Source organism: Nycticebus coucang, chromosome X, assembly GCF_027406575.1.
Source record: "Nycticebus coucang isolate mNycCou1 chromosome X, mNycCou1.pri, whole genome shotgun sequence".
Lineage (NCBI taxonomy): Eukaryota > Metazoa > Chordata > Mammalia > Primates > Lorisidae > Nycticebus > Nycticebus coucang.
In genome coordinates this window covers 150,185,356-150,204,883 of record NC_069804.1, presented here as the reverse complement: position 1 = coordinate 150,204,883, position 19,528 = coordinate 150,185,356, and the positions used below count along the sequence as shown (strand labels likewise).

The 19,528-nt window shown below is 36.6% G+C and overlaps 1 protein-coding gene across 1 annotated transcript in view; it reads left to right on the top strand.

Moving 5' to 3' along the window:
- Positions 1-19,528, top strand: part of TENM1 (teneurin transmembrane protein 1) — a 442,965-nt gene that overhangs the window by 102,186 nt on the left and 321,251 nt on the right. Inside the window, exons 5-8 of the mRNA XM_053580321.1 lie at positions 641-851; positions 6,383-6,484; positions 7,530-7,724; positions 10,554-10,754. Coding sequence (XP_053436296.1) covers positions 641-851; positions 6,383-6,484; positions 7,530-7,724; positions 10,554-10,754 — 709 coding nt within the window. The remainder of the gene's footprint in view (positions 1-640; positions 852-6,382; positions 6,485-7,529; positions 7,725-10,553; positions 10,755-19,528) is intronic.

Here is a 19,528-nt window from a genome sequence, read left to right as displayed (position 1 = left end):
GCTGGCTTTTTCCCAACAGATATGACTATAGGCAAAACCTTACTTCTGAGCCAGAATAGGAAAGGAATTAGAATGCTATTCAATGTGACACTTAAAAACATGCTCAAGGAAACGGGTGCCGTGTGCTTGCTTGCCCAGTGATTAGAAAAAAAAAAACGGGAGGAGGGCCCTTTGAATATTTAAATATGTTACCACAAAGGTAGTAAGTTATGATGATTGTTCTTAGATGTTGGACCATTCATTTGTTTTAAAAACTGTAAAACTGTTTTGATTTGTAGAGAAGTTTATAGTAACATTTCCAAGAGGGATGTGTATTTTCAAGTATCTTTTATCAGATACTTCAGTAAAATGTCAAGATTCTCCTCAAGATTTCTTTTTTTTTTTAGTGTATTTATTGTTAAACAAGTATTTTGAATATTCCCCAACAGAAAGGTTTATAACATTTATAATATAGTGAGGGGGTCTTTTAGAATTAATAATAAGCTTTTGAGTGGAAATATATTTCAGAATTAATAACCCCCTCTTCTGCTTTGCCCACCTCCAAATCAAAGGAGTATGAGATAGAGAAGTTGAAGTTAGAGATGTTGATCAGTTTAGAAGAAAAGGTAGTAGCTCATATTCATGTTTGAATTTGTTCCAGTTTGATTTTGTAAAGCTAATGGATGGCAAACAGCTGGTCAAACAGGACTCCAAGGGCTCTGATGATACCCAGCACTCCCCTCGGAATCTGATTTTAACCTCACTTCAGGAGACGGGTTTCATAGAGTATATGGACCAAGGACCTTGGTATCTGGCATTTTACAATGATGGAAAAAAGATGGAGCAAGTATTTGTGTTAACTACAGCAATCGGTAAGATGTTTTGCCAATTACGTTGAATTGACAATATAATTCTAGAAAGACACAATCAGTGATGAGAGTGATACTGATGCAAGTGTTATTTAAGCTTATCGCTTAGTGTCTTAAAGTTATTCCCGATAGGTTACTCTGAGAAAAGTTTATATTGTTGTTGTCAATGATGTTGTTTAAATGCTGATTAAGAGTTTTTAAATGATCCTTTATTTGCTGCTATTCTAAGACACTTGCTATTCACCTTTTTGCATGTTATCAACGGGAAAAAATTACCTGGATAATATTATTACCAAGGCTACACAGACGAACAATGTCAGTGAAGAAGGGAATAAGCAAGTCAAGCCCTGTTAATTCAAGTTCTGTTATTTTTTAAAAAGCAAATAGATACTTTTTCAAATAGAAAAATTAGTATCACTGAAGTTCTTCTTTAGAACAACTGATTCTAGAACTAAGGCTTCAAAATACAACAGAAGATTGTTTAGAGAAGAGTACTGAGAATAATAACTTGAGTCATTCAAACCCCCGTTTTTTAGAATTTGTTGGGGTTCTGAAAATCATCACAGTGTCTCTTTAAGGGTGCTAAGGAACCTTTTAAACATGTTCTTTACAATGTAATACTACACATCCTCACTTACTATCACTCTAGTTAGTTGAAAGTATCTCACTCTTTTGTCTTTTTTTCCCTTGGTAAATACTTTCCCCATGACCCAGTGTGTGAATAAAGCTGAGCTCTTTAGCAATTTTAGACTCCTGAGGGTAAACAATTCATAGACACGGTATTGCATTATGCAAATTTTCCTAAAACATACCTCTTAAACACACCTCTTAAAAGAAGAGAAAGTATTTTACAGCTGTCAGTTTTCTATACAACTCTCACCACTTTATCCTTTAGTTAACCTGTTCAGCCATATGTGTAGGAAGATGTGTTAACTGTTAATAGATATACCATCTGCTCTTTATAACAATTAGGTTCTATTTTTACTTGATGCTGAAGACCTTGAGTCAGTAGAAAATGGTATTCCAGCCATAAAATTATCAAAAACTTTTCTCTGAAGTAATCAGAAAGGCAATAATACAGAGCTGATGAATTTTCCCCTAGAGAAAAACTCTACTGATCTTACATCTTCCAAAAACAAAGCATTTGTTTGTTAAATTAGAAAAAATATATATCTTAAGTCATGTCACTCTTTTGCCACTCACAGACTCAATGAGGCAGGTTCAATGGATGGAGTCAATATGATATTTTTCTATCAAAGTCTAATTTTAATATTGCAAATGCTAATAAGTTATGAGATATTAAGTTTTTCCTTAAAAATTAGAATAATTCAATAGCCGGGCATTGTGGCGGGCACCTATAGTCCCAGCTACTTGGGAGGCTGAGGCAAGAGAATCACTTAAGAGTTAAAGTTTGCTGTCAGCTGTGATGCCACAGCACTCTACCAAGGGTGACAAAGTGAGACTCTGTCTCAAAAACCAAAAAATTAGAATAATTGTAAACTATAAAATATTTGTTAGGATTTTCTCTCTTCCCATTATCTTTAAGCTCAAGTTAAAGCACTATCCAATCTATTAATGTTTCAAAAATCAACAGGCCTAGAAACATGCTTGAAGTTATTTCCTGTCCCTTACTTCCTCCCCAAAAGAACCTAATCTTTGAGATCAAATTCCTGTGATCCAGTTATCAAGCTATCAGTTTCATATACAACCACCAATTTGCTTTTTGTGTATTCAAGTCATCTTCTTTACTTTTCTATTGTCTTGTTAAGATTAGAAACGACAGAAACATTCCTCCTATTCTTCCATTTAAATAAAATTTAAGTAAATTTCAAAAAAAAATGAAAAGTATATAAGTCATTTGCCCTAAATTATCTGCATTAATTTGTTACGTTTTTAGTTTAAATTAATCAGAGTAATATATTTGATTAAACAAATATATAGCCCCATTTGTTCTAAATGCTGCTCATTCATCTATTTCATGATAATGTCAGAATCATTTGCTTGATTCTTAACTATATTTGGTGTACTACTAACAATAATCAAGGTGGAATTAATAAGTAACATTTACTAAATGACTAATATAGGCTACAGGCTGCCCTACATTAATATATATTATTTTCTAGTAGTATAGGTAGAGTTGTCAATATCCCCTTATCTAAGGCAACCTGCTCTATAGCAGGATAATATATACCATTTATGGAGTACCACTTTGCCCCTAGCACTGTACTAGATGCCTTATATTCAGTTATAGTGTTTGATTCTCGTCACAACCCTGATAGCTCAGGTATTATGATACTTACGTTACAAATAAGGAAGCAGAAGCTTAAAGGGAGTAAATAATTTGGCAAGGTCTCACAGATAACAAGTGGCAAAATTGAGATTTGAGAACTAGTATGTCTGATTCTAAAGCCCATGCCCTTCAGACCATACTTATTCCATGGTACTATTCATTGCCGTTAGTTTCTGCCATAAGAAAAACTGCCAGAAGTAGGCTCAGCGGCTAGGGCACCAGCCACGTACTTTGGGGCTGGCGGGTTCAAACCCGGCCGGGGCCTGCCAAATAATGACAACTACAACCAAAAAATAGCCAGGTGTTTTGGTGGGTACCTGTAGTCCCTGCTAGTTGGGAGGCTGAGGCAAGAGAATCACTTAAGCTCAAGCGTTTGAGGTTGCTGTGAGCTGTGACTCCACCGCACTGTACCCAGGGTGACATAGTGAGACTCTGTCTCAAAATAAATAAATAAAAAGAAAAGAAAAGAAAAAAAAACTGCTAGAAGTAAAACCTATCATCAGTGCACATGCAGATACCAAGGGGCTTTTGACTCAAGCATAAGAACAGGATTTTAAATACAGAACTTCAAAATTATTCTCAACTGTGGAACTGGAGTCTAGGAAATAGTTCTGAATTAAGATTTAACGGATAGAAGGTAAACATTACTGGAGGGCAACATAAATAAACACATTCTTTTTCATCACTAGTTGTTTGCGTGTTCCTGCTGCAACCATCTTCTTCCTGGAGTCTCTAGGCTGCCCCAAGGTCTCTTTGATAACCCAGTGGAAGTGGCAGCTTCCCAAACTTCCTATGTTGCTCACTTTTCTGATTTGCATTGCTGGGGTTAAGCTCTATGCAGAAATTTGAGCCAAGAGACAGTTCTTAGATAAGTCAATAAGCAGTAGGGATTTTTATTTATTTTGATAGAAAGCTTTATTAAACATTTTTTTTCCAGAATAGCTACATTCCCACAGGGCTGCTTCCATAAAGTTGTCAATAGAATCTGATGTGAAATTGAATTCAACTATATTTACTTTTGAAAGCTTCCTCCATGGCCTCCTATTGACCATCCAGAGCAGGGGAAATCCAAATGTGAATTTAAGAACTGCCACTGCTACTTAGTATAAGAAAGCTAGTTACATTGAAAATAGAGAAGTAATTGTTCCACCTCTGAATGAAAATAAGTTCCTTTATGCCTTTTAATAGTTACATGTTAAATAAATTAAAAATTTTCTCAAAATAACTAATGTTTTTTATTAAATCATAGCTGTGTACATTAATGCATTTGTGGGGTACAATGTGTTGGTTTTATATACAATTTGGAACACTTACAACAAACTGGTTAACATGGCCTTCTCTGTACTTCCTTAATTATTGTGTGAAGACATTTATACTCTACACTTAATAGATTTGACATATACCCTTGTAAAATGCACCATAGTTGTGGTCCCTGTAAATAACTAATGTTTTAATGAGTTGAAATGATTGGGTCTTTGCTAAATGTTACATTCCAGCCAGCTAAGTTGCAGTTAAGTAAATGTCACATGTCACTTGATTATCCGGTTCAGTTTTCTAATACTGTGAGGAGAGAACAAGACCAGCATAAGCCTGAAAAAGGCAATGTGGTATGTTCACACCATGGTGAGAATAATCATCTCTTCTAATTTATAATAGAGTATCTATCCAGACAGCCACTGAATTCATTCTCAGCTTTCTAAGAAAACTCCCAATGGACTACATACCACTTTATTCCTCTTGCTTTTATCCTGCCCAAGACAGAAATCCAACATCTAGATGACAAATTCTTCCACTATAGTTAATATTTAAAGCCTTCTGAATGTGGTGAGCACCTGCAGGGTCACCAAGGTTGCTTAGTGGTTGCAGAGATTACTGAAGCACCTCCCTCACAGACAGATTCAGTAGATCTGGAGCTGAAGCCCAGAAACCTTCATTTTAAGAGCTCCAGCTGATCCTACAGATACAAATGGTCCACAGACCACAATTATCGAAATGCTATTTCTTGACCTTTGTTATAAACTGGCATTCTCATTGTTCAGTGGAAGATGCCAGGACCACCTCCCAGAATCTCTCCTCTAATCAGAAATAGCTTATTTAAGGGAAACTTGATGAAGCAGATAATTTGGATTGAAAAGGGAAAAGCCGATTCATAGGCCAGAACATAAAACTCTGAGTCCAAGAGTGCTAAGTATGGGAAATTTATAGAAAGGATTAATGAGAAGAAAATAAAACACACAGAAAACTACAAGAGTAACATGTAGGTGGCATAATTGCTCATAGGCTAAAGTTATAATCATTATTATACTCAAATACAAATTTAAGCTATAAACATTTAATGCCATTGTGAGAAACTGACATTTGTATAACATTATAGTTTTTCAGAGAAGTTACCACAAGAATTATCAAAGTTATGTTGTACTACATATATTTATGTCACCAGAACTACCTATGGGCACCTACAAAGGCTTCTCAATTCATCTGAAACCTATTGTTCTCTAAGAATGGATTGAAAGGAAATTCGTGGCAGAGAACTGATAAGCATTTACAGTCAAGAAAGCATTTCTCAACAAAATACTTAGGTTCTAATGCTTTTAGTGGTGGTGAATTTAATATGAACACTCACTTTAAAAGCCTTTCATTGTCACTTATTAATGAAAATGAAACACTGAATATCATGTTTAAGCTGTCAAGAATAGTAGATTAAATATTCCAAGTTGCTAGAGAAATAAAACTTTATTTGCCACAACCTAAATTCAAAAAATAAACAGTAGACAGTCTTCTGGGTTTCATTTTTAAGCCTGTGGGTGTGGGGAATCTGTGACCTTGTATTTTAATTAAATACTTTCATTTTATTAATACACATTTGTTTGTCTTTTATATTTTTATTTTATTTTTAAAACAAAATCTAAGATATGTTCTATGAAATTTGGATTCAGTCAAAAGGCCATACCGAAGGACCTGGAAGGTTACATGTGGTCTTTAGAATGCAGATTCCCCATACCTGGTTGGTTTTTCGTTCCACTCTGACTAGCTGATTCAGCAAATCCAAGGCCCTTTTAATAATTCATAACTTGGTGCTGCACGTGACATCTTACAGGGGTCTTTGACATCTGATTTTGAGCGGTATATGTTCCATAAATAACAACAGGCCAGATTGTGATAGGCCCACAGTTTTTGCAAGTTAAAAAAACATTTAAAGATTCTATAACCTGGGGGGTTACTCATTTTTTTGCTGTATTAATAGAAATAATGGATGACTGTTCAACTAACTGCAATGGAAATGGAGAGTGTATCTCTGGCCACTGTCACTGTTTCCCAGGATTCCTTGGACCTGACTGTGCTAGAGGTAATATTGCTTTATTATTCTGACTGGTTTAGGGAAATTGATGTCATTTTAGACCTCAGAATTAATAGTAGTAATAGTAGCAGTAGGACTAGCAGCAGCAACAGTAGGAGTGCCCCCTGCTGCTTCCACCAAAAGCTGAGCATTTCTCTGCCAGCCACTGTTTAAATATTTTGTGTTATATCTTTGAATTTCTATTTCCTACAATAGCCCTATGAGGTAGGTCTAGTATCCTATTTTTATGGGCAAAGAAACAACCTCAGAGAGGTTACGTGACTCAGCCAGAGTTATTGAACAGCTGAGATTTGTACCTAGGGTGTCTAAGCCAACCACTACATGATTCTTATGTTTCCTTCATAAACATAATAAATTGACTTTAAAACTGATAAAGTTGATAGTTCCTTATACACCCCAGCGTACCTAGAAAGGGTACATTACCAGATCAGTAAGTAGCCTAGAGAGTAAAGGCTTGGAAAGTTCAGAATTAAACTTAGCACACTATATTGCTTCCTAGACATGCCTTTAGTTTCACTTTGGAAAAGCTTTAAGTAAATCATACTATGTTTTCCCATAGGCTTATGATTATTATTTTAGAGATACTTTCTGCTCATTTTCAATATAGTCTATTTAATTACCTAACCTTTTAAGGATAACATTTTATAATATGTATAACTCCCTATTTACTGCTTTTTTTAATGTGATGTTTTGCTTCCTTAAAATAATATACATCTGCTTGAGGAAGAAAAACCATAAGAAAGAAAAAGCCTAGCTTAAAATAATAATAATAGTTTAAGAGTATGGCGAGATCAAAAGCAAATACTTGATGCAATTTTACCACTCAGGATATCTTTATAACTTATCTTTATCCCACACCCATAAGAGGAAAATTCTATGTTGGTAATCATGAACATGTACCCATATAATAAAGAGGAAGACAGAAACAGTACAATATTTTGCCTGAAATAGTATACAAGATCAATAGGGAATTGCTCTTTGGAGATTTTGAAAGCATTATGAGAACATTACAAGTTCACTTGCCAACCTTCAGATTCATGCCCTGTGCTGTGTGGTGGAAATGGAGAATATGAGAAAGGACACTGTGTCTGCCGGCACGGCTGGAAGGGGCCAGAGTGTGATGTTCCAGAAGAGCAATGCATTGACCCAACTTGCTTTGGCCACGGCACCTGCATCATGGGAGTCTGCATCTGTGTGCCAGGATACAAAGGAGAAATATGCGAAGAAGGTCAGAGCACCATTTTCATCTATTGCTTCAGGCTTTTCTCTTACTGAATTATCCAAGGTGTCATTCTGCGCTTCTACTAGAGATTCAAGAGGTCTTTGCAAATAATAAATGACCAACATGTTCTTAGCACATGGATCAGGGTGTTGGGTGCAGGAGAGCTCTTGTCTCTTCTGATAGTCTGATACTATGCATGAGGCCGTATCTGTGACACTTGCAGAGCAATAATGAAAAATAGTATCCCCCCTCATTTCTAACATTGTTTTATACCTCAAGAATTTCCGTATTGATGATTTTAGGTGTTAATTCATATGCTTTCATTATTACAGAGTGCATTTTACTACATCTCATTTTAAAGCACATAATAAAAATAATAACATATGCACATTTGCAGCCATTTTGTAAATGTTTTCTTTGGGAGTGATTTGTAATTACCATTATTATTATTGCTTTATATTATTTATTTTTACATACCTCATGCTGAAACTTGACCTCCATGCCTAAGGAAGCAGGCTTACCGTTAATGAGTTTCAAAGCAGTGCCTTTATATTAAATTCACCCCCAAAGGAGTCTTTACCCAAATTTTTTTTTCGAAATGGCAAGTTTTATCATTTAAAGAGACACATTGGAAAATAAGTCTACTAGTAATCAGACCTTTTTCATGCCACATTCCTCAAACAAGAGTGATTTCAGAAATAATATTAAACCATTACCGTGGGAGATGGTCTCATCACAACTGTTGTTCGGAGAAGAGGCTGCTGAAAATGCACAATAATTGCTTTTTAAAGATGGCTCATTAAGACTATTACACAGCATTCTAAAGAGTTTAATCTCATTCCACTCCATGAACAAGCAAGACTTTAGCTTTTCACCTCCCATTAGCAATAGTAGAATTTTGGTGTGAAGATTATATCTGTTCCAATAAATGGCACTGGGCCTAGACAAGGTAGTGGAGTTCCTAAGTTACCTTTGGAAATTGTTTTTATGGTGATCCAACTGTCACCATTATATTTAAGTTGTAAATTCAGATGCTATATGGACAGAAACAGAGTTAGGGGAAAAATGAGGTCTATCACGTCTGTAACTTGCTGTGGAAAACATATAACCTAATTAATTTAAACCCTTCTAATTTAAATGCTGTAAATAGCTAAAAAAGGACTTAGCTTAAATTTGCCTTCTCCAGAGTCACTAAGAAAATCTGTACAATAACCAAGATAGCAAGAAGGAATGCTCACCACATTAAATAGCATATATTTGTGAAATACAATTTAAAAACATGTTTTAAGACAGACATCGCAGACCAGGAGTCCATAGGCTGAACCAGGCCTATGGATGGATTTTGTTGGGCTCACACAGTGTTGCTATGGCTGCTATTGGTGATGTGATTATTTGCCAAAATTTAAAAATCGAGAACTGTCATATGAAAATCCCTATTTCTAGACTGTCTTGAGAATACTGGAAAATCTGGTTACCCTGGGCCCAGTTGTTACATGGTTGCAGTCAACTGGAGCCAAGTAGCTGCAGTTCCCTTGAACAAGGATACTTGCTTTCAGTTTGCTCCCAACCACATCATATTTTCTTACCTCCAGCCCATTTCATTCATGTATGCCACCTTCCTAGCCCTTTCAGCCATATGACTTTGTGCCTCTGATTTAAGTGTGACTTACATGATTTCAATATGACATACATGAATATATTGAAGCAGTCCTCTTAATAAAATAAGCTATAATATGTTAAAATGCACTTTATTTTTTAAAATTGTTGTACTCTAATATAACAAAATGACCTCCTTCTGAAAAGTAATTTTATGGTTTAGACATCCCCCTTCAAATGATGAATCAAAGGAAATGTACCATAATACTAATTATAATAGTGCTTTAGTTAGATTTATTGTGCACCATAGCTATAAGCCACACCCTAAAACTAGGCCAGTCTTGCAAATGCAGGCAGTTTGTATGTCTATTTGCATTGCTAGAAAAGTAATTCAAAGCATGTATCCCCATTATGATGAGTTATTTTAATATTATCTTAGTTGTATGGGAAGGATAGAAATTTGAAAATCAGATGGTTACTCAGTTAAAAGCACAAAACAATTTCCCCCAAGGCAAACATAGGAACCTACCTCTAAAATAGTTTATACATTTGGCAGAATATATACAAAAATTTCTGGGCTTACAGAAGCAGAGACAAACGGAATTGAGTCTGTGATATTCTAAGACATTAAAAACTATGTTGCAGTGTCCTGATAGTAGGAGAAGCCATAAAGAAAATAATTTTTAAATTAAGGTTAAAATGTTGTATTTTCAGTGCTTCTCTAAAGAAAGAAAATTAAAATAAATCGATGTAAATGTTATTATGTGATAGCAGTCACTTCACCCAATATTTTGAATAATCTAAACTTGAATAATTTATATAAAGTTTTCTAGACATCAAGTAAGAATTCTTTCTGGGAGCAGAAAGTATAATGAGTGACTTACCAAAAATTCTTGGGCTTTTTTGCAAAGCCAAGGAATTCTTACTGAAGGCCCACAATGGTCCACCCACTTATTTGTGTTGGGATACTGCAGACTGTTCACAATTTCACATATGTGGTTTCCTTCTCCTTGTAAATTTAGGTTGCACCTTTTATGATACCCTACCATATTTTTAAGTGTTAATAATCTTCTAGTTTGAACGCAGTGTTTATGTGAGTCATTTTATTGCCTAATTAAAGCAGCATTAACAGTATAATACTAGGAAATCAATGTATCTCAATTTCATTATCCTAACGTCTGCTGGCCATACCTGTTCACTATTAACCTTTCCCTCACCCTGCTTTTTTTGTGCCTTCAGAGGACTGCTTAGACCCAATGTGTTCCAGCCATGGCATCTGCGTAAAAGGAGAATGTCACTGCTCTACTGGCTGGGGAGGAGTCAACTGTGAAACTCCACTTCCTATATGTCAAGAGCAGTGCTCAGGACATGGGACTTTTCTTCTGGACACTGGAGTGTGCAGCTGCGATCCCAAGTGGACAGGATCTGACTGTTCAACAGGTACATTGCGATTATTTCCCTCTTCTACTTCTAAGTTTTAACTGCTCCTTTCCTTAAGGAAGTGCTTCTTAAAGTGTGATCACTATGCCTTTATGGGTTAGAGGAGGCTTCAGGTATCTCCTAGGTTGGTATTTTAGTGCACTTTTATTTATGCCATGCTATTACCTATTTTTTCATCTTATTTTTCATTGTTGTAGGTCTATGCTTAAACTTCTGTCTTCATTCTGTGTTCTTCTACAGCTATTATTAGTTCTACGCAGATTATTTCAAATCTACATCTTCCCTAAACTCAAATAATCCAGCATCTCCAATTGTCTATTGCATATTTCTACTGAGTATCCCATCACCTAAAAACTCAACCTAGCCCAGGAACTCTTCTCCATGATTGCTGCCCAGTTACTATTTCCGCAACATTGCTTTCCTTTTTCCACGCCCTGCCCTGACATCTTTCATAGTTCCTCATTATCTATGGATATATTTCTGATATTCTGGCCTTATCAAAAACCCAGCACGAACTATTCTAAATCTCTTTCTCCAGCCTATTTTCTACTTCTGCCTCCTGCATAAATCCCTTCTCTGCCAGTAAAATCTTACCCCTGTTGTGTTGTATTTTACACTTTTCTCTGTGCCTTTTCCTCAGCATGGACTGCTATTACCTTTCCCCCTAGGGAAATCAACCCATCCACCAAAACCAAGTATAATTTTGGCCATTCCAAAAAATCATCTCACATCATATCAACAGGGATCTCCTGAAATCGTACCATACATATTGCTAGAGCACACAAAAGGCATTGTGATGTAGGTATTTGTGCACTTGGCTTGTATTTTCATCCGAATTATAAGCACTGAAAATAATGGACCATTTTTGAAATCTTTTAATCATTATGGGTAATAATAGTTGCATATCTTTGTGGGGTACACATGATGTTCTGATATAGGCATACAAGGTGAATTAATCAAATCAGGGTGATTGGAGTATCCGTCACCTCAGGCATTTACCATTTCTTTGTGTTCAGAACATTCCAATTCTATTCTTTTAGTTATTTTAAACTATATCCCACACTATTGTTGATTATAGTTACTTTGTTGTGCTATTAAATATTGTTCATTCTATCTACCTGTGTAGCTATATTATTGTATCCATTAACCACCTCCACTTTATCCTCCCCTCTCCACTACCAGCCCTAGCCTCTGGTAACCATTATTCTACTCTGTCTCCATGAGATCAATTTTTTTAATATTTAGCTCCAATTTATGAGTGAAAACATGCAAGGTTTATCTTTCTTTGTTTGGCTTATTTCACTTAACATAATGTTGTCCAGGGACATCCATGTTGTTGCAAATGGGAAGATTTCATTCTTTTTTGTATCTATACAATACTCCATTATATATATGCATCACAATTCCTTTATCCGTTCATCCATGTTTTTCTGAGACAGAGTCTCACTTTGTCACCCTTGATAGAGTTCTGTGGCGTCACAGCTCACAGTAACCTCCAACTCTTGGGTTTAAGCAATTCTTTTGCCTCAGCCTCCCAAGTAGCTGGGACTACAGACACTTGCCACAACGCCTGGTTGTTTTTTGGTTGTAGTTATTATTGTTGTTTAGCAGGCCTGGGCCAGCCTAGTGTATGTGGCCGGCACCCTAACCACTGAGCTATGGGCCCTGAGCCTATCCATTGGTCCATTGATGGACACTTAGGTTGAATCCAAATCTTGGCTATTGTAGATAGTGCTGCAACAAATATGGGAGTGCAGATATCTTTTCAATATGCTGATTTCCCTTTTGGATATATACTTAGCAGTGGGATTTCTGGGTCATTTAGTAATTCTATTTTTAGTGTTTTTAGGAACTTCCATACTGTTCTCCATAGTAATTGCACTAATTTACATTCCCACCAACAGTGTACGAGGGCTCCCCTTTCTCCACATCTTTTCCAGCATTTGTTATTGCCTTTTTGATAAAAGCCATTTTAACTGGGTGAGAGGATATCTCATTGTAGTTTTGATTTGCATTTCTCTGACGACTAATGATGTTGAACATTTTTTCACATAGCTGTGGGTCATTTGTATGTCTTCTGTTGAAAAATTTCCATTTAGATCCTTTGTAATGGGTCATTCTTTAGATCATTTTTTTTCTCATCTTCAGACCGTATACTCTTTAAGTAACTAGAATTAATAAAGAGTAACTCCTACAAAGCCTCTGCCTATGAATTTGGTTAAAGATGTAAAATGACATGTGGTAAGTAGGAAGGATTGGTGCACTGTGGGATTTTCTGTACCACTAAATTAGCTAATGAAATGAAAAGTCTGTGATCCTATACTGCAAGGAAACAGAGGAGCCCTCTGTTAAGAGAATTAATTCTAACATAATACTTCACAGTAATTGTAACACTGCTTCACTGAAATTTTGTTGCCTCAGATAACATGGGAGAGGGCATTGCGTTTTACAATTTCAGAAAATGATCAAAATGCTAAAGGCAATCTAATAATAACTAAAATGCATATCATAAAATCATTCACTTATATATCTAACAGATAAACGTTTGCCTGCTAGGTACTTGGCATGGTGCTTGGTGTGAGGGATATTGTGGTGAATAAGGTGGATGTGGTCCTTGCACTAATGAATCTTATAGTCTAGAGCAGTGGTCCTCAACCTTCCTAATGCCGCAACCCTTTAATACAGTTCCTCATGTTGTGGTGACCCCCAACCATAAAATTATTTTCGTTGCTACTTCATAACTGTAACTTTGCTACTGTTATGAATCGTAATGTAAATATCTGATATGCAGGATGTATTTTCATTGTTATAAAGGGGTCGCGACCCACAGGTTGAAAACCGCTGGTCTAGAGGGAGAGACACATTCAACAAATTAGAAGATGGTCACTAGACGAAGGTTTGGTATTATGGGACTGTACAGCAGTGACCTAATATGGCTATCAATTAATTTAGTAAATATTATTGAACATCTTCTTTCTTGTGTCAGATCCAGGGGTCCTCAAACTACGGCCCGCGGGCCACATGAGGCGGTGTGATTGTATTTGTTCCCTTTTTGTTTTTTTACTTCAAATTAAGATATGTGCAGTGTGCATAGGAATTTGTTCATAGTTGTTTTTTTTTTTTTTAACTATAGTCCAGCCCTCCAATGGTCTGAGGGACAGTGAACTTGCCCCCTGTTTAAAAAGTTTGAAGACCCCTGAAGACCTTCAGGTTTAAAATAATATTTACCTTAATATCATTATTGTAACAAACACATAACAATCATTATGTAGTAGTCACTATTCTAAGCATTGTACATAAGCAATCCATTTAATCCTCATAACAACTCTATAAGTGAAACAATTATGCCCATTATACAGATGAGGAAACTGAGGCACAGAAATGTGAAATAACTTGGCCAAAGCTACCCATTTAACAAGTATCAAAGTCAGAATTTGGACTCAGGTATTCCGGCTTTCCGAGGTCATCCATTCAGCCTCTGTACTGTACTGTACTGTAGGAGCCCATCATCTTCCTCACCATGTATAAAATAGTATTGTTGTTAATGAACCCTGTCCAGGGTCGTGTGACACAGGGCATAAAGAAGGGAGCAGGAGGTTATTTATGTGAGTAAAGGACTTACAGTCAGGAAAGGATTTATAGAAGTTGTTAACATTTGAAAGATGATTGCATGCTTATCCAGTGGGTAAGAAAGGAAAATCATTCCAATCAGAAGGAGTGGCTTAAACAAATAGAGATATGAGTCTAAATGATACATTTGGGGACTTAAAGACCACTGGGTATTGCTGAAGCCTAGGAGTGCAAAAGCGAACTGGTGAGATGCCCAGGGGCCAGAATATCTGTTGCGAGTTTTATTTTCATGCCGTACTCAGGAATTTGCATTTCCTCTTAACACAATATGAAAGCACTGAGTGATTTGAAACAAACTATATTTAAGATAGACCACTCCAAAAGCACCTGAGAAGACCTATTGGAGATGGGTGATATAAAGAACCAAGAGAAAAGTGCAATGTGATTATTAGCTCAGTAGTGAGGAGGGCATGAACTAAAGCTAGTTTGCGCTGGGCACGGTGGCTCACACCTGTAATCCCAGCACTCTGGGAGGCCGAGTGGGTGGATCGCCTGAGCTCATGGGTTGGAGACCAGCCTGAGTTAGAGCGAGAGCCTGCCTGTGGGGAAAAAAAAAAATAGCTAGGCATTGTGGCAGGGGCCTGTAGTCCCAGTACTTGGGAGGCTGAGGCAAGAGAATTGCTTGAGCCCAGGAGTCTGAGGTTGCTGTGAGCTGTGATGCCACCGCACTCTACTGAGGGTGACAAAGTTAGACTCTGTCTCAAAATAAATAAATAAATAAAGCTGTAGTGTTGAGAATAGCAAAGTGGAGATAGACCAGAGAGGAATTACTCCAGTAGATGAGAGAGAGAAGAAGAGAGAGATGATAGAGAGAGAGAGAGAGCAGCCACTGATAACTCTTCCCAGTGACTGAGTAAAAAGGTAGAATCATCAGGTAAGAGAGAAAAAGCTGACACAAAAAAGCAGGGTTGGGGCGAAATGGCCAGCCATGGTGAGCTGAACCGTGGGTGTGCTGTGTTGGAGGTGTTTGCAGAAGAGCCACATGGGTATGTCAACAAGGGATTGATGGTCAAGAATGAACTTATAGAAGAATCCTTACCTATAGTCAAATATTAATATTTGTTATATGATTCAGGCCACAGGAATGCACATTATTGTCCAGGAGAGTGTGGAAAATGAGAAGGGAGAAAGTCGGAACCCTAGAGAGCACCAATATTTAATATCTTTATCTTAATACCATTCTTCACAGTGATTCAAAAGCTTGCCTCTTTATATGTGACTTAGTCAACTAGTATTGATTGACTAATGGATTCCATATAATGTAATTTCTCAGACCACTCACAGACCTCATGTGTCCTTCCTGATGCCTCAGAATTGGGTAAATTACTGATAATATAACATTCACCAGTTGTGTATGTTCAAATATGTGTATTTCCAGTCAATTGATATTAAATTTAATGTACTGAGAGTTTCTTTGTCCACTTGACTTCCTAACACACAAAGACACACACTAGTCCTATTGGCAAAGAAGAAAGTCACAGGAGGGGAGGAAAGGCTAACTATGAATATGCCTGTAAACACCCCCTTCTTCCCTCTTCCAGATGAGGTACCCTAAACCCATGCAACTGTCCCTCACTGCAAATACCCTTACCCACCATAAAAAGCAAGTGATTAGAGAAAAATGATAGCCCCATAGAATATTAGATCAAGAAGAAAATATCTGGTTCAATATTTCTCAAATATGGTAATGTTTAGTCCACCTAACACAGCATCCTTATGGATACTAATGCACTGAGGCACAGAGAGGGTAAGCAGTTTGCCCCAAGGTGTGAGATCTACTGCACTAGTCAAACCTCCTTATTTAATTATTCATTTACCAAACATTGACTGAGCCCCTATTACGTCTCCATCAGCATGTGAAGCAACGGTATGTAAAGAAGGATGAAACATCTATAGTTGGGGAGGATGCAACTAAGGTGCAAAAATATCTTCCATTAAAGGCTAAAAATAGAAAAAGAGAAAAATACAATGTTTAAGGAGTACTTAGCATTACCTGAAGGTCTAGGAAGTGGTTATAAAGGACTACACAGAGCATGAAGTTCTCGATATGCTGTTCCTGGAAGTTTAGATTTAATCCTGACGACAACAGAAAAGCTATTGAAGGGGTTTTAAAAGAGTTAGTGTTGTGACCATGCTTGCATTTTAGGAAAGTCACTCTGGAAATGGTTTGAGGAATATAGTAAAATACATGATGAAAACTTGATGTAAGGGAATTTAAGTGCAGATGGATAAGAAAGGATGTACATGAGAGAGATTAGGATATAAGACTAGGTGCCTGTGTAGGTGGAAGAGGAGGGAGAAATCTTCACTGATTCCATAATTTCTACATTAGGAGACTGGATGAATGGTCGTACTACCAACTGAGATAGGAAATATTCAGCTATTAAAGCAAATTTTCATTGGGGACCTACTGTGTGTTATGTGCTATATTCTGGGGATCTATCAATGAAGAAAACAAAGATTCCTATACTAGGGGAGTTCACAGTCTGGCAGAGAGAGACAGGCAGTAAGCAATAAACAAGAAATACATGAGTTTTTGAACTATGAGTAAACTGAAAACCCAGGAGGTTAAATAACTAGCCCAAGGTTGTAGACCTGGCTATCACAAACTGGCCAGTAGAAAACAGATCTGCTGATTTTATGCCGTATCCAGCATTCTTTTTCAGCCCCTTCTGCTGACCCCTATAAAAAAGAAGAATAAAGAATTAGAAAAGGAGATAGAACTCAGGTGAACACATAAGCTTACTGAAAATAAGATGAAGATCATCAAATACAAAGTGCATGTGTGATACACTTTTGTCCAGAGATCCTGGACCAAAGCCATGTTCATCAATTCTGGACCCAATAGATAAAAAGACCACTTTTTTTCTAGAAACACCATTTGTTCTATAAGCAAAAGGGTAGATAGATATGACCCCAGACTTGGTAGCCTCTTGGGTGAAAGGCATCCTAATAAAACTACCAAGTTGAAAAATAGGGGAAGGAAATGCTTTCCAAATCTCCAGTGTCATGGTAGGAATAGTCCTTCTGTGATTTTTAAGCTCCATAAAGGTTGTTCCCACAGAGCATATTTAACCATCGAGATGATCTCACTGTGCAGACTTTTAATTGAGTGTGCTCAGCACAGGAAGCAATTTAACATCTGATTCTTATAATGGATCATGTCATTTCAAAGGTGGATATGCTCTCTGCCATTGATCATTTTCTTCCTCTAAGCACGTGAAGCTTAGCTGTTAGCATGTTAACTGTGCTGCTCTAATACCACGGGGATAGCAGTGAATGGTTTACTGATTATTTTCCGTCTGTATTTCTGGGTACACTGAGTATTATTAGCAGCTCTAAATTGATACCTGATATAGGCTTCCTTAACTTGATGGTCATGGCACTTCACAAAGGTTAATTCATTAGTCTTTAAAAATACCTGAAGAGGAATACAATAGAAGCTTGTTATAACATGTTTTAAATTGGGTATACCATGGGTCAAATTATGTTCCCTTAAAACATAACTCCTTGTCAAGAAATCTCTGTAATACATTACACTATTCTAAGGGTAGTGGTCCTAGGCTCTGAGCTCAGCGTTGTAAAACCTGTCTACTGTATGTTTTCTGTAGTATCTGGCTTCTCTTGACATATAGTCTTTGAGGGGGAGCGTAAAGGCAGAGTTTAGAAATTTGTACTCCTTTCTTCTTGATGAAACTTCCTCTGAGTCACTCCCTCTATGATTACTCACAAATAAATGACAGAAAAATTTATAGAAAGTTAAGCATTCAATAGAGAGGACAATTTTTACACTCCCTGCTACAATCTCCTCTTATTAAAGCATGTCTTAAAAGTGGATTAATCAGCTAGAGAGATGGAGGACTAGGCCCTGAGTGCTCTGAGGTGCTTCTGAACATACAGTTGCTAGACAACAGAAATCATATGAGGTACTATCATCATGTATCCCATCCAAGAAGGGATAGTTCCTGAAGATGCCAGAAGGCTTTGTTGGAAGGATATTTGTTTTTAAGCTATCTTATGACATGTGTCCATCTTATCCATCAGAGAAAGAACAGTGTATGTGTGTTTGTGCAAGTATTCATAGCACAGTCACCTTGAGTGACTCAATGAACTTCAGCTACCTTATTTGTGAAATGGTAGATTAAACAAGTGGTCCGTAAGGCCTTTTTCAACACTGAGATCTAAGATTTTTGATGCTGTATATTGGACTATTGGTAGTGATCATGAATGCTTAGTAGGTACAGTCCATAAACTCTCTTTACTCCATATTATTTATGATGAGAAAATATTGTGAATAGTTTTGTTTCCATTATAAACATCAACACTTTGATATATAGACCATGTTGTTTGAGGATTTACCTCTATATATGCAGATATACACACACACATCAATATACATGTGTATGTATATCTTTATTGTCATTATGTTTTTAAGTGTTCCCTAATGGATGGTGATAGGCATCTGCTAATAAAACAGATAATTAGAGGAGGATATTATAAGAGGCTTATATAATTATTGTTGCTAGGGAAACTTTCCTTGATTATACAAGTACCATATGCTTTCAAAACACTATTAGTTTCCCCTTTTATTGAAAATGCCAATAATCAAGATTTTCATCTAACTCTACATCTCTTGACACATACGATACATCATTTTCTTACAATTTCCGGGAATTTTTTAGACCTTTTAAAAAATGATTCATGTGTACACAGTTTTTTTCCTATTCCACGCCTTACATTACAGCGTGATCATACATGTCATCTGACAAAAGAAGCTTTGGTCAAAATGTAATGTATACACTATAGGAATATCTATATTGCCATTCTTTATACCTTTAAAATGGAAAGTCTTCTCACATAAAAGATAACTAGAATTCTGTATCTTCGATAGGAAGGAGATAATTAATGTAACCAGATTAGAAACCTAGAATTATAGGTACTTTCCCCTATGGAGTTCTGGACACACATCTGGATTTCTTAGGAACAATAGCTGAGTTCTCAGAAGAAATGTTTCTATTACCTAGCAGTAATGTTAAAATATCATAATGCTACTAATTCTCTGGACTTAAAAGGAAATCTCAGATACAGACAACTAGTGATTGAAACATGATGGGGGAGTGTGATAGTGCTTTTTAGTGTAAAAA